The sequence below is a fragment of the Carlito syrichta genome, unplaced genomic scaffold (assembly GCF_000164805.1).
Source record: "Carlito syrichta isolate Samal-C Ts95f unplaced genomic scaffold, Tarsius_syrichta-2.0.1 Scaffold316281, whole genome shotgun sequence".
In the NCBI taxonomy this organism is placed as follows: Eukaryota; Metazoa; Chordata; class Mammalia; order Primates; family Tarsiidae; genus Carlito; species Carlito syrichta.
Window position 1 is genome coordinate 2,335,091 of NW_007260377.1, and position 25,979 is coordinate 2,361,069.

The window sequence follows — 25,979 nt, forward strand, 5'->3', positions numbered from 1 at the left end:
TCGCCCAGCAGGTTGAGGCTGCGGTGGCCGGGAGTGGCCTCTGCACTCCAGTCTGGGTGACAGAGTGAGACTCCGACTCAAAAAAAAAAAAAAAAAAAATATATATATATATATATATTTTTTTCTGTCTGTAAAGTCTGTAGTGAAATCCCTTCTTGCAGTCCTGATTGGCAAAATGTGTCATCATTCCTTGTTTACCCTCATGAATCCTACTAGAATTTTATTGATATTTCAAAAATCATTCATTGGTTTCTTTTATTTTCTCTATATTTCTTCTGGTTTTTATTTCATTGATGTACTCTTTTGTTTGCATTGTTTTCTTCCACTTGCTTGGTTTGGTCTTACTTCACTCTTTTTTTCCCCCTAGTTCTTAAGCTATTTCAAAGACTAATTGTGTACTTTTTCCAGATTTTTAGTCAATGTTTGCTTCATACATTTGAAACTCTTTTGTGGGGTGAATAAATAGGTTTGATTGCCTTTAAATCTTTTAATTTCGTTTTCTGTGAAATCTACTTTTTATGATATTAAGGTAGCCACTCCAGCTATCTTATGTTAGTTCCATAGATACATAAACATATATACATACATATACCTACATTTCATTTTCATAGTATTCTTTCTCAATTTCTTTGATTTCATGACATTTTGTATTGTCTCATCAGTTTCTGAAGCTGTATTTATTTTTACATTAATATTTTTTCTTTTGTTTTGCGTACTGAGTAATTTTCATTTGTCATTCTCCAAGTTCAACAACTGTTTTCTCTGTCATATCTGTTTAGCAAATCTTTGATTTTTGTTTTGTTTTTAATATAAACTTAGTTCTGATATATACTTATTTGATGTTTTGTATATGTTGTGTGTCTTTGTAGATATTTTATTTGTTTCCATTTATTTCAACATGGTTCACTTTGCTCTTTAGAACATGTTCAAAATAGTTGCTTTAAAAAGTTTCTGATAATCCAACACATGTAAACATGCCATTGGCATTTCCCATTGACATGAAATTTTCCTAGTTCTTCATATGCCAAAAATTTAGTTATATTTGATTTTTAAATGTTATATTATCAGAATGTGGCTTATTTAAATTTTATGGAGAAAGTTAACATTTTTGTTATTGCCAACACTTTGTTTAAATTTAGACCACATATTCTATGCAGCGTTGTTAGTTTGTGTATTCAAAATAAGTTTCCTTTTTATAACCTTTAAAATGTTTATGCAGCCATTAAAAAAAAGAACAAAATCATGAATTTTGCAGCAACCTGGATGGAACTAGAGTCTATAATACTGAGTGACCTCTCACAGAAACAAAGATCCGAGTATCACATGTTCTCACTCATATAGTGGACCTTGAACATCCAATGTAATACCATAGGAAAATGAATGACAGTAGTGGGAAACTATAGGGGAGGGGAGATGGGATTAACGTTAGTAAATATCTGTCTGGGGACAGGGAAACACCTCTTATCAACAAGGGTGCCTGAACAAAACGTATTTGTATACCTAACCCTTAACTGTACCCCACGATATCATAATAAAAAATATTGATTATAAAAAAAAATGTTTTCAGATCAGTCCTACATGTGTACCAATCACCATTTCAGGATCTATACCCAGTGGGTATATTATAGTTCAATGCACAAAGTTTTAGTATTGGTACTGTTTAGAATCAGATCCACATAAGCACAGCTCAAGGCATAGCTCACCAATTTAATTAATAACTTGATGTGCTTGCTTTTCCAAATTCTTCTTGCACTGTGATCTCTGTCATACTTCCCTAAGGTCACTAATGTTCAGGCATCTTGTCAAAAACCTAGTTTTATTTACCACTCTGTGCTCCCACTGTACCCTCATTCGGGTCCAACTACTCAGAGAAAAGATATGGACAAGAGAAATGGAAGTTTTTGCTCCTGTGACCACAATTCCTCTGATTAAAGAAGAATCCCATATCTCAGAAAATTAGCCAATTACATGCTCCTCTCTGCTGCCATTGCCTCTAACAAATCCTTTCCTGCTCCTTGAAACTAAAATGGAAGGCTTCTTTTAGACCTTTCTTGGGCAATGTTGAAATATTGATGCCAACCGGGCTCGGTGGCTCAGCCTGTAATCCCGCGCCTTTGGGAGGCTGAGGTGAGTGGATTGCCTGAGCCCGAGGGTTCGAGACCCGCCTGGGCAACTTGGCGAGACCTCATCTCTACAATAAATTTAAAAAAATTAGCCGGGCGTGGTAGCGCACGCCTGTAGTTCCAGCTACTTGAAAGTCTGAGGCGGAAGGATCGCCGGAGCCCAGCAGGTCGAGGCTGTGGTGGCTGGGAGCCGCCACTGCACTCCAGCCTGAGTGACAGAGTGAGACTCCAACTCAAAAAAATAATAAATAAATAAATAAATAAATAATAAAATTAAATTAAATTTAAAAAATATTGATGCCTACTTCTAGGTTTGGGGTATACCTTCAATTCAGTTCAGTGGATTCCAAGATAATCCTTTCTCCCCAAGATCTCCATCATCTTCCAATGTTACCTGTATAGCTATTATATAATTAAACCAAAGGTAACCCCTTATTGGTCTCTGAGACAGTTAGCACGTAAGACCTCCAGTGCCAATACTTTAAAGTTAGTCCACATATGCACTTTTTCAACATGCCTGTAATTCCGGCTACTCGGAAGGCTGAGGCGGAAGGATGGCCAGAGCCCAGCAGGTCGAGGTTGCGGTGGCCGGGAGAGGCCACTGCACTCCAGTCTGGGTGACAGAGTGAGACTCCAACTCAAAAAACAAACAAACAAACAAACAAAAGAATCAACCTACTTTACAAAAAACCCACCTTGTCAAACTGAAACAGACTTTTGCTAGCCATAGACAAACTCTGGAAGCAATCCAAGTTGCCAAGCCCACAGCTGTCCTTTTGACTTCTGAGAGACAGAGATTCCTTTGCTGAGTGAGGACTCCACTGTGCTGATGAGAGACATCACTTGGACAGATTAGTTCCCTCTAAGAGTCTCTTCTCTCCCAAGAGTTCTCTTACTTTCCTCCTCTTTTGCATGGTGTCCAGACATGCTGTCTTAAAAAGGATCCTGCTATGAGGGACTTCTCATGTCACGTAACCTCTCTGAGCACCGCATGAGTCAAGCTCATTGTGCTCTAATGCCACCTATCATCAAACCTTTATTCCTTGTTCAGTCCTGAAATTTTCATACTTTAATACTTCCCAACAGATTTCTTTTCTCAAGAGTTTCACACGAGTAATTATTACTAGGTCTATAAAATTTGTTTTGATATCTTACACATTTAGATTACTTTTACGCAGACAGTAGCTTTTGTTATATATTTGTCTGGGCAGGTTATGTGACTTATTTTTAAATGCTAATTCTTATTACTAAATTGTATTCTATTCCATTTTGTACTCCAGTTGGTCTCAAAACTTTTGGCCTATGAGCTTTTTATACATGTAAAGTTTTTGAGTACCTCCAAAAGTGTTGCTTATTTGAGTCATGCTCATTTAAATATATCATAGTAGACATTGAAATGGAGAAGTTTTAAATCTATCTCCGGATCTCATTTACATTTTAAAATGTTAACTTGTTGCCAAAGATAATAAATATACTAATATAGACAACATATTTATGAAAAATAACTATATCTTGAAAATAAAACAATAATTAAAGAGTGGCTTTCTTTACATTTTTGACATTTTTTCTAATGTGTGTATTAACAGAAGACAGGTGGGTTCTCAGATTTGTTTCTATATTCAGTCTTTTGGGATATATTTTTGAAACAGATATATTTTCAAAAAAGAAAGGACTCTTTTAGATACAGAGATTATTGAACTTTTCCTCCATTAGCACAATCCAATAGCTTACTTTTTTAGGAGAAAATCCATCTGTACACAGATACTTGATTGGAAAAGAGATGGCCCCAGAGACCCTCTGAAAGGTGTGGGGACCTCAAGGTTTTTTTGAAATACACTTTGAGAATCTTTGCTATAGAATATTGTCAACCATTGCATGCACTCTGAAAAAGCATAAAAATGGTCATGCTTAATATAAAATTTTCTTTCAAGAAGTAAAAGAACTTCTAAGCTTGCATCTATTTATCTATTGACAAGAGAGATTTTTCCATGTTAACACTGGGCCATTTATTTACTTTAGTTATCATCTCTCACTGTGGAAACAGAAAGTCAAAACAGTATTTTCCACACTTCCAACTGTAATTTTTTTCTCTTGGATTTGCTTTAATAAGTATTTTATTTATGGTAAAATGCCATAGACATCTAGCTATGAATTCACTTTTAAATAAATTGTGTACAATTTGTTTCAATTTTTCATTTAAACTTTTCTGATTGTAAAATTTATTGTTAGAATAGAAACATGCATGATGTCTACTGACAGCAATTTGAAATATCTATTTTAGTCTTCTTCACTTAATATAAATTGTTCATTTACCCCTTGACCTATACATTTTGTTCCTGGGAAGTTAAATGCAAGATTTATTACAATAAATTAATGCTATAATATGTATATATGTGGCTGGTTTTGGCCAGTAATTTAATACATGTCCAGTAGTGTACCCACTGGGTTTGGGAGACTGTGAAATTTGAACAAGAGTAAAGATGTAATAAAGTCATTAAAATAAGCTTTGCAAATGTGGCTGCTCAGTTTTTTCACTTTTTCTATCTTCAGTAATATTATTCAATGGAAAGAACCAATTATTAATGAAATCATGGGAAGATATGAGGAAATACATTAATATACTTTCCATACAAACTGAAAATAACAATATAGAATGTTGGAACTACAAGGTACTTTAGTGTTAACCTGGTCTATCTGTTCTCTTGGCTGAGAGAACTTCTGTGGCTTTGAATGGCCACATAGTCTTAAAAGAAGAGACAAACAAACAAAAAAATTGTGAGTATTAAGTTTAACAGTCCTTGGCTAAATGGAAAATCTACATATTAATTTAATTGATGATTTACATTTAGCTCTGAATACGAATTAAATTATAAAACAGTAGAATTTCCTGACTGTGGTAGTGTGGGGTTAGTTTTCTTGAACCGAAATAAATTTGGAGGAATTAATGGGTACTGGCTAATCTGAACCATACAAACTGTGACATAAATAGGTGTTCCATGGTTAGAATCACATCCTTTATCTTCTGAGAACTATCTGAAGGGTGGAGAAAGACTTGGAAGACTCAGAAGACATATGTCACTTCTGGATGCCATTACTGAAAAAAGGAAAATCAAACTGTCAAATTAGTGTCTTTGTTGCCTAAGCAGACAGTGAGAGGAATTATAACTTGAAGGTGAGCTATAGCCTAGTGAGACTTATAGAGCTACTTCCTTACACATTCTCATGTTTCTTGCACCTGAAGAATGAAAATAGAAACCTACCAGAAAATGCTGACTACCTAACACATTCAGAATACAAATCTATTAAAGAGTTCATTTCATTGTAATTCTCTAATAGGTTAAAAATTTTTGATTGTTATAATAAAAATAGTAATAGTGCTCTTGGAACTATGCTTATACATAACAAAAGGCAAAGCATTTTGTTTTAAATGTTATTTTCCATAATTACAAGGGAAAGAAAGCAGGATACAAAAAGTCAAATAGCAATGTACTTAAAATTGAGAGTTAATATCTGATGAAAGTCTATCCTTTGTAATACTAGTAATTATTATGTTATTTTAGAGACAGCATGTCAGATCATGTTTCTTAAATCTAAACTCATAAAGGTCGAAACTTGATATATTGTGTTTAATTACTAAGTTTCATATCAGTTCTTATCCCCACTCTCAATGGCAATAAAACAACATCAATGATGACCTGAATACTATTGTGCAGATACTTAGTTATATTCAGACTTCTAAATGTCTCTCTGGTCTTGTTGTTTAGAGTATGTAAAAAACAAATGTATTACTATAATTAATTTTAGGAATATTACTTTATCAAATCAGTTTAAAATCTTGAAAGTATGCATTGAGTTACAATTTATGCTCTGCTTTGAAATTACCTTCTATTGTGGATACTCATGATTTGTTTATTGCAAACAGTGCATTTCAGTAACAGTTTCAACACATCCAAATTGTGCAGTGTATACAGTTTTTACAATGCAATTAGTTAGAAATTGGGGACACTTAATTTTAAAATTAAATAGTTCATGAAAATCTATTTTCATACTCTCTGTGGCTTATGCAATTTCTCTGCATAAAATGTTCTATAGTTGTTTGAAGAAATTAAGTATAGTTAATCAGAAAGAACATTATGGTTTGACATCTAATTTGAAAGCCCTGTCTTGAAGCAGTGATTAATTGCTATGGCTTTACACAGACCAATAAGAACCCAAATAGGAAATTCATTTATGCTCAAAGTAGAACTTGTATTGATATAAGTCAGGGTAGTATTGTCTGTCATTTGTGAGAAGTATTTTATAAAAGTATATATGTTTGCTAAAATGTATAGTTCATTGTTTAGTTTAAAAGACTAAGAAGCAGTAAAATAGCATCACAATGAATTAATCTAATTATTGTACATTACAAGGCACATCAGTGATCATAAAGTTAATTTTACTATGAAACCAAGTCATTTCCACTGATCTAAGTAAACCTTCAAGTTAAAGATTAGCATTATAAATGTGATTTTAAGAATTATCAAAATGAAGCTGGTGAAAATGTTTACAACTCTATTTATTCTATGTCTGTCTTTTCTTCAGTGCCGCCAGCAATCACAATGCCTCAGAAATCCTTTAATGCTACAGCAGAGAGAGGAGAAGAGATGACATTTTCCTGCAGGGCCTCAGGGTCTCCTGAACCCACCATCTCCTGGTACAGGTAGGCTCTACACCCATGTCCCTCTAGCTTGTGTCCTTAATCGGGCTCATGGAATAAGATTTGGGATTTTAATCTTTTTGTTGAGAAGTAAATCATTTTTTTGTTTCCTTAAAAAAATTATGATACTATTGACTGGATTAAGGTAGCTAGATTAAATTGCTAAGGAGATCAGCGATGTGATCTTGCCCTGATATTCTAAATCAAAGGCTATACCCATCGTAGTTACTCTTGTCTACTGATCAGACTTCTGGTCAAAATAAGCCTATGAGCACCTGTGACTTATTCAAGCATGTTATAGTCACCACAGTGTGTCTTGAACTAAACATCCTAATATTATTTACATCAGTTTGTATAAAATACCATATTTTATTATAATACAATTGTATATTATTTTTATTTACTATATTATTTACTTACTATATTATGGAAAAAGCTAATTTTTAGAGTTAAAATTTAATGTCTTTATGATCATTTTTTAAAACTTAATCTCATCAAACGAGTAAGCACTGTATTCTGAATGTATTTTGTGATAGATTTCTTATATCTAATTATTTGGAATTTTAAAATATTCTTTTGTTTCTATTAAGATCAAACATATATTAAACTATTCAATTATTTTAGGCTGTATCTCAAACTACTAGAGACAATAAAATGTATAGCTAGATAATATTGTAAATATGCACTAGTAATGCAGTTTACAGGACAAACATTAGCTACAAATATTTCTGGAATCACTTTTGCACTTCATAAACCATATCATGCAAAAGTAATTATAAAAATGACCAATAAAATATATATCCAAATGTACAAAAAGAGTCCCTACTGAAGATTAGGGTTTTATTCTAATTCCTTTAAGATAATAATTGAAGTTCAAAACTATTTTTATTCCTTTCTATCTGAGCAGTTACTGACATTATTTTCAACTTTCAACCCTCTGTTTACCCTGTTTATCCTATTAATATAATAAATAGCAATAAACAAGATATTTCTTCACATAATCTTTTTTAGATTATTTTGCAGGCATGAATTGTCTTGTGACACACTGTTGGCATTTTGTAATGTGATTACATATCAAATATTTTCATATTCACCCCAGATAATCATCATCTACCTCAGTGACTGCTGGTTTACTAGTCTGGCTGCTTAACAGTCAATATCAGATCTAATTGTGTCACAGAAAAGCTCTTGGATTATTCATTACAATGAAGAAATATTGTTTCACAATCTTATTTTAATGATAACTATATTTCCAGAGGTACCTTTTTGAAAATTTCTTTCAGCCAGACTTATTTAACAGATAAAGAAACCAAAACAGTCTTTGTTATTATTTTAAAGATATAGGGGTACATCAGGTCTAGGTACATAAGTGGTTATCTGTGCAAGTAAAGTTTGGGTACCCTTACTGTTGTTATGTCCCCCTCCCTTCCCTGACAGTGTCCCACTACTGTAAATCCCTTTCTTATAGCATTATGACAAATGTTCAGGGTCTGTTTATGAATGAGTACATGTAGTATTCAGATCTTTGTTTCTGTGATAATCTGTTGTTAAAAAAAGAAACTAAAACAAAATAATAATATGAGTTGGAAGTTGAAAAGCAAAAATGAACTGGTGAAACCCATGTTCCATTTTGATGTAGAGTGGGAAAGCATTCTAAACTTCAAACTTCTGGCTCTCTTAGCCAAGGAATAGAAGCTGATTTTAAAAAATGATGGATAAACATTGTTTTGAAATAATTATGCTGAGTCATTTATTAAGAAAGGTTATAGAACACAAATTCAAGAGCAGGAAATCATGCATCTTATTTAAATTCACATTTACATGTAATCCATCATTTCTGAGGGAGAAATACATGTAAAATGAGTGCTTGATTGTGATGGTTTTAGAGCACATGCCCCTGAAGAATATGACTCCAAGTCTAAAAATTAAAGATCCTTTACTTTTTTGTGTAACTACTATTAGCCTTTATCACAGAGATTCCTGGTTCGATAGTAAACTCACTTCTGCCACCTATGTTAAGTTGATATTAGTAACACACATTTGTCATTCGTTCCATCTTCAGGTTAAGATTAGAACATGTACTATCAGTCAGAATGACACTGTGAACCTGGAAGCTTTCAGTTTGGCCATGTTTAGTTTCAACAGCTGATAATGATAAATGAACATGTTACTGGTTAATGTAACTGGTTTATGTATTTACTCTACTGTACTTTAAATCATTATTTTAGTGCATATTCCTTCTACTTATAAAAGAGAAATGTTAACTGTAAAATAGCCTCAAGGTCCTTTAGGATGTCTTCCAGAAGAAGGCATTATTATCATAGGCAATGACAGCTTCATCTGTGTTGTTGTCCCTGAAGACTTTGCAGCGGGACAAGCTGTGGAGATGGAAGACAGTGATATTGATAATCCTGACCCTGAGTAGACCTAGACTAATGTGTTTTCGAAGTTGTTTTTTTTTTAATCTTTAAAAATCAAGATTTATTGAGAGGACAGAAAAGCTCCCAGAGCAGGAGGGAACCCAAAGAGATTGCCTAAATGTGTGTGTGTGTGTGTGTGTGTGTGTGTGTGTGTGTGTGTGTGTGTGTGTGTGTTTAACAACAACAATAACAACAACAAAAACTAAAAGATTAAAAAATGTAAAATTAGAAAAAAGATTAAAGAATGAGAATATAAAGAAAGAAAATACTTCATATGACTGGCTGTACAATGTGTTTGAAGCAAAGTGTTATAAGAATCAACAGTGGAAAAAATTAAGCGTATGATATAAAAATGTTACAGTAAGCTAAGGTTAATTTACTATTAAAGAAAAGCTAATAAATTTAGGTAACCCATGTCTACAGTGTTTATAAAGCCAGCAGTAGTATACAGTATTGTCCTAAGCCTTCATATTCACTCACTACTCACTGACTCACCCAGAGCAACTTCTAAGCCTGCAAACTCCATTCATGGTTAAGTGCCCTATACAGGTATATAAACACCATTGTGTTATAATTGCCTCCAGTAGTCAACATAGTAACATGCTGTAGAGGTTTATGGCTTAGGAGCAACAGTCTATACCATATAGGCTAGGTGTATAGTAGGCCATAGCCACCTAGGTTTGTGTAAGTACAGTCTGTGATGTTCACACAGCTACAAAATGGACTTATGATCCATTTCCCAGAATATATCCCTGTCATTAAGTGGTACAAGACTGTATCATTTATTTTATACATTGCTTGAATCACTGTGCTCATATATTAAGAATTACTGCTTTCATGATTATGAGAAATATTGTTTTATCATTTTCTTGTTCTTGAATTGCTAGGGATCAGGGTACTACTGGTCTCATAGAATGAGTAGGAAAGTATTTCTTCCTCTTCTGCCTTCTGATAGAATTTTTACATAATGTTTATTATTGCTTACTTAAATGTTTGGAAAAATTCCCAGTGAAACCATCTGTGCCATGATTTCTCTTATGTGCAGGTTTAACTACAAATTCAATTTTTTTTTATAGACATAGAGCTAGTCAGTATTCTTTAGTGAAATTTTTGATTTATGCAATTCCAGGAATTTGTTCACTTCTTTTCAATTGTATTTACCGGCATGAAGCCATTTATAGTAGTCCTTTGTTATTCATTAATTTGCATATTATCTAGTGTTTTTCATTCTCAAATCCTGATAACTTCGTAGCTGGTTATTTCTTATATATATTTTTTTATCCTGATTTGTTTAAAGGTAGGTTTATGCACATTATAATCTCAGTGATTCAGCTTTTGGTTTCAATTATTTTCTTTCCTTTGTTCTAGTTTATTGATTTCTGCTTTGATTTTTATTACTGTGCTTCTTCTGTTTACTTTGTGTTTAAAATTCTCTCCTGTTTTAGTTACTTATGGTGGACATTATTTCAGTGATTTTTAATCATTTATTCTTTTCTAATATAAATATTTTGTAATATAAATGTTCCCTTTAAACATGGCTTTAATTGCACCCTGCTGATTTTGATGTCATTTTTATTTTTGTTGAGCTTAAAATATTTTTAAAAATTTCCTTATGATATAACCTTTAATATTGGTTATTTAGAAGAACGTTAGTTTGTTTTTAAGTGTGGAAGTAGACTTCATAAATATTTCTGCTATTGATTTCTAACAACATTCTATACTTGTCAAGAAACAAACTTTTCATAATTTCAGTAGTATACGTGCAGATTTGTTACATGGATACATGGCATAATTTGGGTTTCTAGTGTACCCATCCCCCAAATAGTGAACACTGTACCTAAAACTGGCAAGTAATTTTTCAGTCCTCACTTGGCCCCTTTCGGTGTCTCTAGTTTCTAATATTTTTCTCTGTATGTCCATATATATGTACTTATATTTTAAGTCCCACTTATAAGTGAGAACATGTGGTACTTGATTTTTTTGTTTCTCATTAATTTTAATATTTATTTCTTTATTTGGGGGATATTTGTTTGCTTGTTTGTTTTGAAGTCACAATCTTAGTCCAGGCTGGAGTGTAGTAGCACTATCATGGCCCACTGCAGCTTCAACCTCTTGGACTCAGAGGTTTCTTCACCTCAGCCTCCCAAGTAGCTGGTACTACAGCCACATGGTCAGGATAATTTTTTATTTTTTGTAGAGATGAGGTCTTGCTATATTGCCTAGGATGTGTGCGTTATTTCACTTACAATAACATCCTATAGCTCTATCCATGCTGCTATGAAAGATATGATTTCATTCTCTTTAAGGCTGTGTATTATTCCATGGGGTATGTGTATATCTGTCCATTTATTGGGGGTACCAAAATGTATACACACTATAAGAGATGTTATCTATGTATTATATTCAAAGTACTTTTCAGAACTGACTAGACACCTCTTGTAACCACATTGAACACCTCTTGTAATTTCCAAAGTCAAACGTGACTTGTATTCATATTTTGTCAATGATATATGTTGAATTTTACAATTTTTTCCTTTATTAAAATGTGTATACATTTTTGGCACCCTCTGTACAGCTCACATTTTCTTGACCCAATCATTTGTTGATGGAAACTTAGGTTGATTCCATGACTTTGCTACTGTGAGTAGTGCTGTAATAAACAAACAAAAGCAGGTGTCTTTTTTATGTAATGGTGTCTTTTCTTTGGTAGATACCCAGTAGTAGAATTGCTGAGTTGAATGGCAGTTTTGGTTTTTAGTTCTTTAAGAAATCTCCGTACTGTTTTCTGTAGAGGCTTTACTAATTTGCATTTCTATCAACTATGTGTAAGTGTTCCCTTTTCTCTGCTATCGCACCAACATCTGTTGTTTTTTTGACTTTTTATTAACAGCCATTCTGACTAGTGTGAGATGGTAACTCATTGTGGCTTGTGTTTGCATTATCATGTTGTTCCGCGATGTTGAAAATTTTTATACATTTGTGGCCACTTGCATGTCTTCTTATTTTTAAAGGCATCAATTTATTTAAGTTTATTGAATCTTATTTGTAGTCTATATTAGTAAATATTCTGTGTGCACTTGAAAACCTATAGTAGTGAAAATGTCCATTCCACTATTATTGTATGGAAAAATCTCTAAATATTAAATAGATCAATTTGCTTGATAGTGTGGTTCAAGTATTCTAATAGCTATTTGAGGAGACATATCAATTAATCTATTATCTGATTAATCTATTATCTGTACATTTCTTTTTTTTGATCAATATTTTTTTATTTTTAAATTGTGGGGTAAAGTTAAGGGTTAGGTATACAAATAAGTTGTTCAGGCACCCTTGTTGATAAGGGGTGTCTCCCCGTCCCCAGACAGATATTGACCACCGTTAATCCCACCTCTCTTCCCACTCCCTCCCCATAGTTTCCCACCACTGTCAGTCCTTTTCTTATAGTATTATGATAGATGGTCAAGGTCCACTATATGAGTGAGAACATGTGATACTCAGGTCTTTGTTTCTGTGAGAGGTCACTCAGTATTATAGACTCTAGTTCCATTCAGGTTGCTGCAAAATTCATGATTTTGTTCTTTTTTATGGCTGCATAGTATTCCATTGTGTATATGTACCACATTTTTTTTTAATCCAGTCCTCTTTTGATGGACAGCATGGTTAGTTCCAGGTTGTTGCTATTGTGAACAATGCTGCGATAAACACACATGTGCAGGTATCTTTTTGATAGAGTGATTTGAGTTCTTCAGGGTATATTCCCAGTAGGGGGATTGCGGGGTCATATGGGAGGTCGATATTTAGAGCTTTTAGGAATTGCCACACTGTTTTTCACAGAGTTTGCCCAGTTTGCACTCCCACCAACAGTGTAGGAGTGTTCCCTTTTCACCATACCCTCTCCAGCAACTATTATTTTTTGAGTTATTGATAATTGCCATTCTGACTGGAGTTAGGTGGTATCTCAGTGTGGTTTTGGTTTGCAACTCCTTGATGATTAGTGAGGTTGAACATTTCTTCATGTGTCTGTTGGCTGCTTGGATGTCTTCCTTTGAGAAGTGTCTGTTCATATCTTTTGCCCACTTTATAATGGGGTTGTTTGTCTTTTTCTTTTCAGCACATTTGAGTTCCTTGTAGATCCAAGATGTTAAACCTTTGTCAGATCAGGAGTTGGCAAATACTTTTTCCCAGTCTGTTGGCTGTCTCCCTGCTCTCTTGATGATTTCTCTGGCTTTGCAGAAGCTTGTTAGTTTAATGAGATCCCACTTATCTATCTTGTCTCTTATGGCCTGTGTTTTTTGGGTTTTGTTCAGGAATTGGATGCCAGTTTCAATTTCCATAAGGATGTGTCCTGCATTTCCTAAGGTTCCTATGGTTTGAGGTTTTACATTTAGGTCTCTGATACATTTAGAGTTAATTTTTGTGTATGGGGATAGATGGGAGTCTTGTTTGAGTCTTCTGCATGTGGTCAGCCAGTTTTCCCAGCACCATTTACTGAGTAGGTTCTCCTCTCCCCAGTAGTAGATGGTGGAGGCTTTGTAGAAGATGAGCTAGTTGAGAAATTGAGGTTTTGCTTCTGGAATCTCAATTCTATTCCATTGGTCTATATGCCTGTTCCTGTACCAATACCAAGCTGTTTTGATTATTGTAGCTTTATAGTAAAGTTTGAAGTCTGGTAGTGTGATACCTCTTGCTTTGTTTTTTTTTTACTGAGGATTGTTCTGGCTATTCTTGGTTGTTTGTGTTTCCATATGAATTCCTGTATTGTTTTTTCTAGTTCTGAGAAGAATGTTGCTGGTAATTTGATGGGTATTGCATTAAATCTGTAGATTGCCTTAGGTAGAATGGATATCTTCATAATGTTGATTCTTCCAATCCATGAGCATGGGATATTTTTCCACTTGTTTGTGTCATCTTTGATTTCTTTGAGCAGTGTTTTGTAGTTTTCATTGTAAAGGTCTTTCACGTCTCTGGTAAGGAAGATGTCAAGGTATTTCTTTTTTTTTTTTGTGGCTATTGTGAATGGGATTGTGTTTTTTATTTAGGTTTCTGTTTGTTTATTATTGGTGTAAAGAAATGCGATTGTCTTTTGCACATTTATTTTATACCCTGAGACTTTGCCAAAATCCTTTATCAGTGCAAGGAGGCTTCTTACAGATTCTCTTGGGTTTCAAGGTACACAATCATGTTGTCGGCAAAGAAGGATAACTTGACTTCCTATTTGGATACCCCTGATCACCTTCTCTTTTCTGATTGCTCTAGCTAGGACTTCCAATACTATATTGAACATGAGGGGAGAGAGTGGGCATCCTTATCTTGTTCGAGTTTTCAGGGGAAATGGTTCCAATTGTTGTCTGTTCAGGAGTATACTAGCTGTGGGTATCTCATAGATGGCTTTTATTATTTTGAGGTATGTTCCATGTATGCCTAGGTGTTCGAGGGTTTTTATTAGGAAGGGGTGCTGGATTTTATCAAAAGCTTTTTCTGCATCTAATGATATAATCATGTGGTTTTTGTTTTGACATCTGTTGATGTATTTAATTACATTTATTGTCTTGCAAATGTTGAACCAGCCTTGTGTCCCAGGGATGAAGTCTACTTGGTCATGATGGATGATTTTTGAGACATGTTGTTGAATCTGGTTTGCTAGGATCTTGTTGAGAATTTTGGCATCTATGTTCATCAAAGATATTGTCCTGTAGTTCTCTTTCTTTGTTGGGTCTTTGCCTGGCTTAGGTATCAATGTGATGTTAGCCTCATAAAATGATTTGGGGAGGGTTCCATCTTTCTCAGTCACCTGGAATACTTTCAGTAGGATTGGTATCAGCTCCTCCTTAAATGTCTTATAGAATTCTGCTGGAAAGCCATCTGGCCCAGGGCTTTGTTTTTGTAGGTAGTTTTCTTATTACATAGTCAATTTCTTTGATTGTTATTAGTCTATTTAGGGTCTCAATTTCTTCTTGTTTCAACGTAGGCAGGTTGTGTGATATCAGAAAGTCTTCCATTTCCTTAAGGTTTTCCAGTTTGTTTCCATAAAAGTGTATATAGTAGTCTCTAATGATCTTTTGTATTTCTTCGGGATCAGATGTGACTTCATCTTTTGTGTTTCTGATTGTATTTATTTGGGTGTTTTCTCTTTTTTTCTTGGTCAGTCTAGCTAAGGGATCATTGATCTTGTTTATCCTTTCAAAGAACCAGCTTTTTGTTTCATGATTTTTTGTATTATCTTTTTGTCTTCTATGTCCCGGATTTGGGCTTTTATTTTGGTGATCTGGATTCTTCTGCTGCAGTTAGGGTTTTGGAGGTCTTACTTTTCCAGCTTCTTAAGGTGATGTGTTAGACTATTGATTTGTGATCCTTCCATTTTCTTCATGTACATTTTGTAGGGATATGAATTCCCATCTTACTACAGCTTTCATGTCATCCCAGAGATTTTGGTAAGACATCTCTTCATTTTCATTGACTTCCAGGTATCTTTTAATCTCTGTTTTGATTTCATTGTTGACCCAGGAGTTGTTTAGCATCATGTTGTTTAGTGTCCATGTCTTTGTGGGTTTGGGGGGAACCTTGTTGGTGTTGATGTTTATTTTTATTTCACTGTGGTCTGAGAATGTGCATTACAAAATTTCGATCTTTTGAAATTTGTTTATGCTTGATTTATGACCAAGTATGTGGTCAATCTTAGAGTACATTCAATTTGCTTGATAGTGTAGTTCAAGTCTTCTAATAGCTGTTTGAGGAGACATATTAATTAATCGATTATCTGATTAATCTATTATCTGTACATTTCTATATATTTTTCATTGATTGCTTTTTCTCTTTTTATGTGTCTTATTTCCATGCTTATTTATTATCCTGGTAATTGTTAATTGGGTGCCAAGTATTAAGAATTTTATGTTTTGAGGTGCTGCATATTTTGTAGTATTTTATTTTGTTTTATAGATGCTGTTAAGTTACTTGGAAAAAGCTTTATCTTCTTTGGACTGTTTTTAGGCTCTTTTAGGTGAATCCAGAACAACCTTCAGTGCAGGGTTAATTTGGCGCCATTGTTGAGGCAATGTTCTTCTAAAAACATGCCGTACATTTTAGGCAGTCACTTTACTCTGGATGATTGAGATGCAAATTATTCCTGATACTATGTGAGCTTCTGGGTTTATGGTACTTTATTTTTTTTCAAAATTTTCTTTTCCCCTAGACTAGGAAAGCTTTACTGGCATGCACTTATCAATCAGTATTCAGTTAAAGATTTGTTGGGAATCCTCTGCAAATATCTGAGCTTTCTTGCTAGTGCAGCTCTCTTCTCTCCCATTCTCTGACTTGCAAAATCCAGCCACTTTGAACTCTCCAAACTGTGAGTTCTGTCTTCCAGCCCAGATACACAGACTGTGTTTGCCCTCCCACAGCTGCTGCCTGAGAACTCTCTTCAGTCAGTAAGCTGTGATAGTTCTCAGAGGCCACTGTTATATGATGCTACCTGCTGAGCAATGTTTGAAGTGTTGTTTTATATATTTAGCCAGGACTTTTGTTCTTCAAAGTTGGAGAGTAAACAAGGTCCCTGTTACTCCATTATTATCAACATGAAACTATTATCCATTCTTTATTATTTCCATTAATTCTTTCATGTTGACCCCTGTATTTCTGTACCTAAAAAAAGAGGTGTTTGGAGAAGAAAAGATGAGCTTAAATGAGTTTATCAGAATCTCAGGAGTGTTTTTCAGACACTGACATTTATTGGAAATGGGCTGTGAGAAACAATTGGAGTATATTCTAACAAGTTCTTTGGGAAGGGATATTGAGAATATTGCCTTATTTATCATGCTTTATTGCTGTTTTAAATTGAGCATTTAAGGTGAACATGATCTTTACACACTGATTTCCTCTAAATAACTTCAAGATGTATTTATCTACTTCAAAGGATGAATCAAAGTTTTTTTCCCCATTAATATTCTCAGAGTAGTACAGTCATTTGTTCTCTTCTCCTACTAAAATAGACCACCCCCTTAAAATGTTATAAGTTCATTAATAGAATTCGTATTACCCACTATTAATGTCAACCATATTATGAATTCCTCATGACGAGTGGCAACTAATTTGCTACACATTGAACATTTAACACAATATTTTATATGAAGTAGGGAGATATCCCTCTTTATTAGAAAGAACACTGGACCTTAATTAATCTGCTGCTTTTATTACTATGTGAGCATAGAGTGAATTGAGAGTGGAGATATCATATGTATAATTTAATTTTCTGATCATTGAATGAGAATGGAGAAATAATATGCACATTATAGGATAATGATGCATATTCCATCAAGAAAATTATACAGGGAAAGTGTTTTATGGACTATAAGCTGCTGAAACCTCTACAGTGTTATTATTATTATAAAATAATAATTATCATTGAAAATATTGAAAAATATATTGTCTCACTGTGGCAAAAGCTCTATCTATACATTAAAATATAGACAAAAATACTGAAATATTGTCATTTTATAGTATTCAAGATTTGATGACTAAATGCATGAAAAATATAAAAGTAAAAGATACTACATATGCATTCGCTATTATTTTATAAACCCTAATTTTGTGACCCTCTGCTATTTTTTTTTTTTTTTTTGAGTTAGAGTCTCTCTCTTGTCGCCCAGGCTAGAGTACAGTAGCACGCTCACAGCCACCACAGCCTTGGCCTGCTGGGCTCGGGCGATCCTTCTGCCTCAGCCTTCCAAGTAGGTGGAACTACAGACGCATGACACCATGCAGGCTAGTTTTTATAATTTATTGTAGAGTCAAGGTCTCACCAAGTTGCCCAGGCTGGTCTTGATCCCCCAGGTTCAGGCAATCCTCTCGCCTCAGCCTCCCAAAGTGCTGGGATTACAGGCTTAGCCATCCCCTTCACTATTCTTAACAAATGCTTGCATATTTCACTGTACATTTAGAGATGTTATAAGAATTTGTAAAAATGCCATTGAGTCATAGAAGGACAAGGATTGTATTACTATATGTGTAAATGTTTGCAGAAGCATAATTCACTGGGAAGACTCAGTATGTTGGAGAAATGTTCTGTTTTATGCTGGAAAAGACTTTAAAACAATCTTTGTGGAAATGTCTATTTTAAATTTAAACTTATATGGACAAATAAATCTCTCCACCCCAAGTGACAGACTTCTAAAGTTTTTACATTAGTAGAAATGTATACATAATTAATTCTCAAAATTAATTCAGTCATTCATCCCACAATTATAAGAAAAATGTGGCAGGGTAGGCAAAGAAGGAGAAGAAAGAGAAGAAAAAAGAAAAGGAAATGAGATGAATAAAATGGATGTGAAAAGAATACATAATAAATTTTACAAATACTAGGGAGAATTATAGAAATATTTCAGATTTCAATACATTTGAAATATTTCTTACTGTAGGTTACAGTAAAAAAATATTTGAAAGTCTTTGTTAGAGGATTATGGCTAAACTCCACGAGGACCAGGTGCACACCCAACGTCGTTGGGGGGGTCAGTCTGCGGCTAAGGACGTTTTTGCTCCCCCCACAAGGTGGGGGCGGATTCCCAGCTGGTAGCAACAGGGGCGCGGGGTCAAAGGGCTCAGGGCGCCCTTCAGCAGGCCTCCAGCAGCAATCCCAGCCACCTCAGGGTGGGTGCTGGGATCCAGCTCCAGGTTCGCACCCCCACCTGTGGCTCCCCATCCTCCTGCGCCCAAGTCGGGCGCTGTCCTCACTTAAAGAGACCTCCCCAGACTGGGGAGGAATGAGCATTCCTTGGGGGCTCCTCCATTTCCAAAGGTGTAAGGAAGTGTTCCCGTCTCCTCCAAATTCCCTTCAAGTTAAGCACCAGCAGCTGCCAGTTCTTCTCTACTCTTGGCATTCAAGTCCAGGCAGGCCAGTGACCCCTTGACTTGTCTCTGAGCTGATCCTCTGCCACTGCCGAGGTCCCCAGGGGGTTGGAGCACAGGGCACTGGGCAGCGCGTCTCGCTGAGCACTGCAGAACTCTCAGCACAGGGCAGCTCAGTCCCAACCTCTGCACTAAGCGACTTGACCAAAGTCCAGCGTGGCTTTTAGCAGCACAAGGCCCTGACGCCTAGCATGACCCTAGGCCCCCTTAAAGTGCCTTCTTGAAAAAGCATAATGCGTCCAGGAAGCTTTATTATTTGAAACACTTGATGCCAGGTCCCGCCCCTCCCTTTCTCTCTCTCTCTCTCTCTCTCTCTCTCTCTCTCTCTCTCTCATGTCTTATGTCTTTCAACTAAGCAGCAGTTTCTTTCTTTGAAATGTAATCATCAAGAACAGTAAGGCCTGCCTCCCAGTCTCTATGGGAGGACAGAACCCTGATTTAGATACCTGCCTCCCTCCTCCCTCCAAACACCCAGATCACCTCTGGATAAATTGAGCTCAGCTCTTTCCCTGTCAGCAGTTACTGAATAAAACCTGTTTTTCACGGCCCTAACAAAAAATATTAAATAGGACTACAAACACCAGAATTAGAGCAAAATAAGATCTATTTCAGTTCAGAAGGAACTTGGAAAATATTGATATTATTTGTGTAATGATTTATTCTCATTAATTAATTAAATCATATTCAGAATGATTTCTCTAATTAGTTATGTTTTCACATAAATATCTCATCCTATCCTTTTGTTGGCAGTACTTATATGCAATTTAAATTAATTAGGTATTTTTATAATATTTATTTGAGAATTCTTTAGAGAAATTTTCCATGAAATTATTTTAAATGTGTCCCAGGAAACTAGTGAATAAATATGTTTCATAAATATGTGTTCAGTCACCAATATTTAAAGTGTGTGTAGAATTAAAATTGGCAAAGACTACTTACTTTTTTACACCAATCAAAGCACAAATTGAATTTATCTGCCTTTTTTTCTTTTTGCCCGACTAGTGTCAAGATTTCAACATAGCACAAAGGTTATTCTTGTTTCTAAAGCCAAAATAATTTTCAATTACAATTTTTATGTTTATGCATTAAGTTTCTGGACTACGAAAAATATACTTTTAATTGGAATATTGTCTTTTGTCCATCGATAACAGTAGCCATGAAATAATTGATGCCTATACATCCAAAAGTTGATTTTAACTTCCTTAGTTAAAAAGTCAGATTTGTGAAGATTTACCGCTTTTTTTTTTTCCTTTAGGAATGGCAAGCTCATTGAAGAAAATGAAAAATACACCCTGAAAGGAAGCAACACAGAACTCACTGTCAGAAACATCATCAATAGTGACGGGGGTTCTTATGTCTGCAGGGCCACAAATAAGGCAGGAGAAGATGAAAAGCAGACATTCCTCCAAGTCTTTGGTAAATATTACAGCACAATGGTCAAAACTGTGATGTGTAGAGTAAGATCAGAGCCCAGGTCTGCTTTGTCATTCATTCAACTGTATAAAGTTTTCATAATTAAACTTTAGTTTCCTCTTCTCTGTGATGTATTTTTAAATTTAAGCTGCCAGATAGAGTTATTTTAAGAATTACATAAAATTGCACACACACATTTTTGTTAGATATTGACTGACACATAACAGAAGCTGGAAAATGTTCATTTAAAATTAATAAGATTAATATCTCTGTAAGTGTTGATCTTTATAAGTCTTTAAATGATACATGTTTGGATCCGTTTTACTTTCAATATACTTCAAAAGAGCACATCTTAAACACTATAATTTATACATATTGACCTGTAACTATAAATACTGTTTTCCTTTTGTTAGAATGAAATAGAATATAAATATCTTCCTTATTTACCAAGAGCTATATGGTCTTCTTTAGGGGACTTATGGAGCATACTAACTAGCACCCTAAAATAATACTGATTTTGCTTCCATTATGTTGGCAAGAAGAAAGACAATTATAGTCGTAGCTCTCTGTAATATAATTTTTCTCTTTAAATAGTGTAGTATTAAAATTATATACACTACTATCAGTTAGTATGTTTTCTCCATCTATAAAAAACAACTCTAAATGGAACAAAGAGCTAAATGTAAGACCTCAAACTATAAGAATCTTAGAAGAAAATGTAGGAGACGCTCTTATGCATACTGGAGTTGGCAACCATTTCTTAATCAAACCCCCAAAGCATATGCTATAAAAGATAAGATAGACAAGTGGGACCTAAGCCAACTGAAAAGCTTTTGCACAGCAAAATAAACCATCAAGAGAGTAAAGAGACAACCCACAGAATGGGAAAAGGAAGGAGGGAGAAATCTGTGAGAGTAAGGACTAATGGTTTCAGGTGGCAAGAGCAGACCACACTTACACTCACCACGGGGTGAGTGAATGTTAACTTTTTTGTGGACACACCCTCTGCGGGTTTGTCCTGCATTTGTTGTGATAGAAACATTTTCTGAATCAGGCAGATTTTCATAAAACATATATTCTACCAGAGTGGGACAGATGATAACCATACACCAAAATGTATTAAAATTTAAAACAAAATTGAATAAGATATTCTAAGAAGAAAGTGCCACTGGAAACATTTGGTAGTACTAGATTAAAAGGACTATTATTTTAGATTTGAAGGTGTTGGAAAGTTATTCAGAAGGGTAACGTTTAAGTGATTTTTGTACAAAAATCTATTTGGATGAGAAGTATACAAAACTAAGGACTGGGAGAAGATTGTTCATGTAGAAGGAAGAGTAAATAAACTTGAAACTATTCGAAATTATAGAGAGCCCCCAATTAACTTGTTACAGCAATATTCCCCACCTAAAATTTTTGTTGTCTTTGAAACCTACAACATTAAATAAATTTTGACTCAGTATAATTAGAATAAATTAATTAATTGCAAATGTGATGTATAAGACAATGCTAAAGGGTGAATGTTCTCTACCTCAATGGGCTCATGTGAAATCGTATATAATTACTTATTTTTTAAAAAATCAGGGTAGCAATGAATGAGAACAGAGTTAAATAATATTTTCAACTAGATTCCCACTAGTAAATGTTTTAGAATTATATATGTCATACTTTTGACCTTGAGAATGCATTTTCTGCAATTGCAAACAATTTATTTATATCCCACAGTTAATTATATTGAAAGAATTTTTTAAAAACTCTGTTACTTATACTGAAATAACAAGATATCCATTTTATATCTAAATCAGCATAAGCAAACTTAAGAAATGCAGATAACACAGTTCAAGTAATATATCTCTATGGTATTACATAAGTTTATGGATGGACATGTTTTAATATTAAATTCAGTTAATAGATATGTTTCTCTTTACATGGATATTTAACTATAAAGAAATAACAGTTACAATATCTAGTTTTAGGTAGACTGAAGTCAAATCAGCTAAAGTAATATATGTAAATAACGTACATATTTATCTCATAAATATTTTCTTTTTAAAAATTTATTTATTTATTATAAAGATGTGGGGTACAATTCAGGTTTATGTATACAAACATTGATCTTGCAGGTATCCTTGTTAATGAGGTATGCCCCCCCTCCCCTAGCAGTTTCCCTCAACTGCCAGTCCCACCCCGCCTCCCCTGACAGTTTTCCACTACTGCCAGTCGCTTTCTTATAGCATTGTAATTGTTCAAGGTCATTTTATGAGTGAGAATATATGGAACTCCGTTTTTTGTTTCTATGATAAATCACTTCGTATGGTAGACCCAAATCCATCCAATTTACTGCAAAGTTCATATATTTGTCCTTCTTTATGGCTGCATAATATTCCATTGTGTATATGTACCACTTTTTTTTATTCAGTTCAGCTTTCATGGGCAACACGGTTGGTTCCGTGTTTTTGCTATTGTGAATAGAGCTGCAACAAACATTTGTGTGCAGGTGTCTTTTTCGTAGAATAATTTGAGTTCTGCTGGGCATATTCCCAATAGGGGAATTGCTGGGTCATATGGAAGGTCAATTTCTAGTTCTTTCAGAAATCTCCAGACTGTTTTCCAGAGAGGTTGTATGAGTGTGCATTCCCACCAGCAGTGTAGAAGCATTCCCTTTTCTCCACATTCCGCCAGTATCTGTCGTTGTTTGTTTTTATTAATGATGGCCATTCTTACAGGGGTTAGGTGGTATCTCAATGTGGTTTTGATTTGCATTTCTCTGATGATGAATGAGGCTGAGCACTTTTTCATGTGTCTGTTGGTTGCCCGTATATCTTCTTTTGAGAAGTGTCTATTCATGTCTTTTGCCCACTTTATAAAGAGACTGTCTGTCTTTTTCCTTTTGGCACGTTTGAGTTCCTTGTAGAGCCTAGATGTTAGGCCTTTGTCAGATATACAGTTGACAAATATTTTTTCCCATTCTGTGGGGTGTCTCCCTGCTCTCTTTATGGTTTCCTTTGCTTTGCAGAAGCTCGTTAATTTGATGAAGTACCACTTGTCTATCTTATTTCTTAAGGTATTGGCCTTTAGGGTTCTGGATAGGTACATATTTATCTCATAAATATTTTCAAAAATTGTTATAATTATTTCTACTACATATTCAACATGCATCACTGTTTTCCTTCTTCAATGACAGTTGTTAAAGTTTAATAGAAAATCATTATATAAACAGATGCCATATAGATATAGACGTGTATATGTATATACATATGAATATTCATGTGTGTATACATATATACATATATGTATGTAAACACACATTTGGCTTTAAAAGAAGATATTTTAATTTTATGGCTTTAAGAAAAGTAAATACAGAATAGGGTGGTTTTTAAACATAAGATTTTGATAAGAATCATAATTTATATGTGAGTTTCTAAGCCATCTGAAATTATTTCATAATGATAACATATGAACGTCATTTTCTAAAGTTTTTCTAATATATTTTGCAACTATTTTGGCACTTCTATACACCAAAAAAATGCCACTGTGATTGCTATGGAGTCAATAATCTCATTCTCTGCTCAAATGGACTTAAGCATCCACCATTACTTTTAAGTCTGAACAGTAATATTTTCCTCCAATATCGATTGAGTAATGTATATATTCTTTACAGTACAGCCTCACATAATACAGCTTAAAAATGAGACTACGTATGAGAATGGTCAAGTGACACTCGTATGTGATGCGGAAGGGGAACCTATTCCAGAAATCACTTGGAAAAGAGCTGTGGATGGCATCACGTTTTCTGAAGGTGATAAGGTAAAAACTCCTCAATATAAAGTGGTTTCTAATATCATTTTAATTTTTGTGGTTTTGAATATTATTAAATCTCACATTAGTCTCCAATTTACCATATAACTTGCAGAAATCAAATAAATGATTTACATTTTAAAAAGGTAACTCTATCACAAAGTCAGCCTAAAAATACTTAGAGGAGAAAAGAGTCATTGTGAAATATTTAAAGTCATGTATGAAATATTTTATTTCATACGTCACAAAATTTTAGGCTATTGTCATTTTTCTTAGAATTCCTTACATTGGCTGTTGGTATACATTTAATCTATAAAATATGTTACTGCAATTTTAACCTCTGTGTCTGCTGTGTAAGTATCTGGCTTTTGAGAATTATTGACAGTGAGAAAAGTACTGGAGACAAATAATATTGCTATTTTAAAAACAGAAATTAAATTTTTCAAACCAATACATTTGACCTTAAACCTTCACAATTTCAGTATATTAAATAAATGCTTGTGCTTTTAAAAAATATTGTAGTGAGTGACAAATGCTGGAGGGAATTTGCAAAGATAATTTACTTCAAATTAATTTAGTTTCTATTTTACTTAGACCAGGTCAACAATCCAAGGTCAATAGGCCAAATCTGACCTGCAGCTAGTTTTTTGTAGGTAAAGTTTTGGTGGCATTAAAAGGAAAAGATTTCAAGTTCAGTATAGTCTGGCTATCATTTTACTCTTTACTCTTTAGAACTATCTTAGTGCAGGAAAGATGTAGGTTTCTGCTTTCATGTAATTCAGAATCCAAAAAGGGGAAATACAAATTTCAGCATTTTGATGAGCTTTCACCAAAATGCATCCAAACTACTTAGAAATAAATTAAACATTGCTTTATGTCTCCCTAAACTTAATGGATTTTCATTATTGTTATTGTTTTACAAATACTTACATAAAACTCCATATACAGATAAAGGGAAAGATGGTGAAGAAATAACATGATACAATTGGTATTTTCACAAAAAGTTATAAAATTAAGCTATTAGTTTGATTTTCTCTATTTGAGGTTAAAGGAAAGCCTTCCTTAAACTTTTTTCATTGACTTTTACACAACATTGGTTTTTAAAAAATTTGTACACCTCAGTTTACCTTTGATTTATTAGCATTGATTATAAAAAAAATATAGTTTCGTCCATAATATACTTTCTATTCTTCTTCACTCGTTGTGTTATATTTAGCAAAATGCTAATCCCATAAATTGACTAAAAAGGCATTTTTGGGGTTCATTTATTATCTTTTGAAAGAATTTGTTCTCATATATCACCTCTTTTGATTCCATTTTCTACTCATAATAACATTTTTCTTTTTTGGTGGTAGTTGTACTGTTTTGATATATTTGTTTTGTATATTCAAATAGAAAATCAAATTTATAGAATATGGATGATAATCATAATCTTCTGCAAACCACAGAAATGTCATAGTTCACATTGGCATTTTTAACAGAAAATCATAGATGTTACTGTGACACAGTTGCAAAATCTGAAAAGAATTAAATTTCCATAAAATTTTTGAAAAATGCAATCAATATCTAAAAGTGTCAGGGATTGTTTCATATTTAAATGTAACCCGTTTATTAGATGAGATCAATCAAGAG

General features: G+C 34.0%; 1 protein-coding gene across 3 annotated transcripts in view; it reads left to right on the plus strand.

Moving 5' to 3' along the window:
• The window catches only part of NCAM2 (neural cell adhesion molecule 2), a 562,051-nt gene that overhangs the window by 328,470 nt on the left and 207,602 nt on the right, over positions 1-25,979 (plus strand). For all 3 annotated transcript variants that reach the window (XM_021706993.1, XM_008074038.2, XM_021706994.1), the window contains 3 exons: positions 6,705-6,822; positions 20,392-20,552; positions 24,211-24,356. In XM_021706993.1, the coding sequence (XP_021562668.1) occupies positions 6,705-6,822; positions 20,392-20,552; positions 24,211-24,356 (425 nt within the window). The remainder of the gene's footprint in view (positions 1-6,704; positions 6,823-20,391; positions 20,553-24,210; positions 24,357-25,979) is intronic.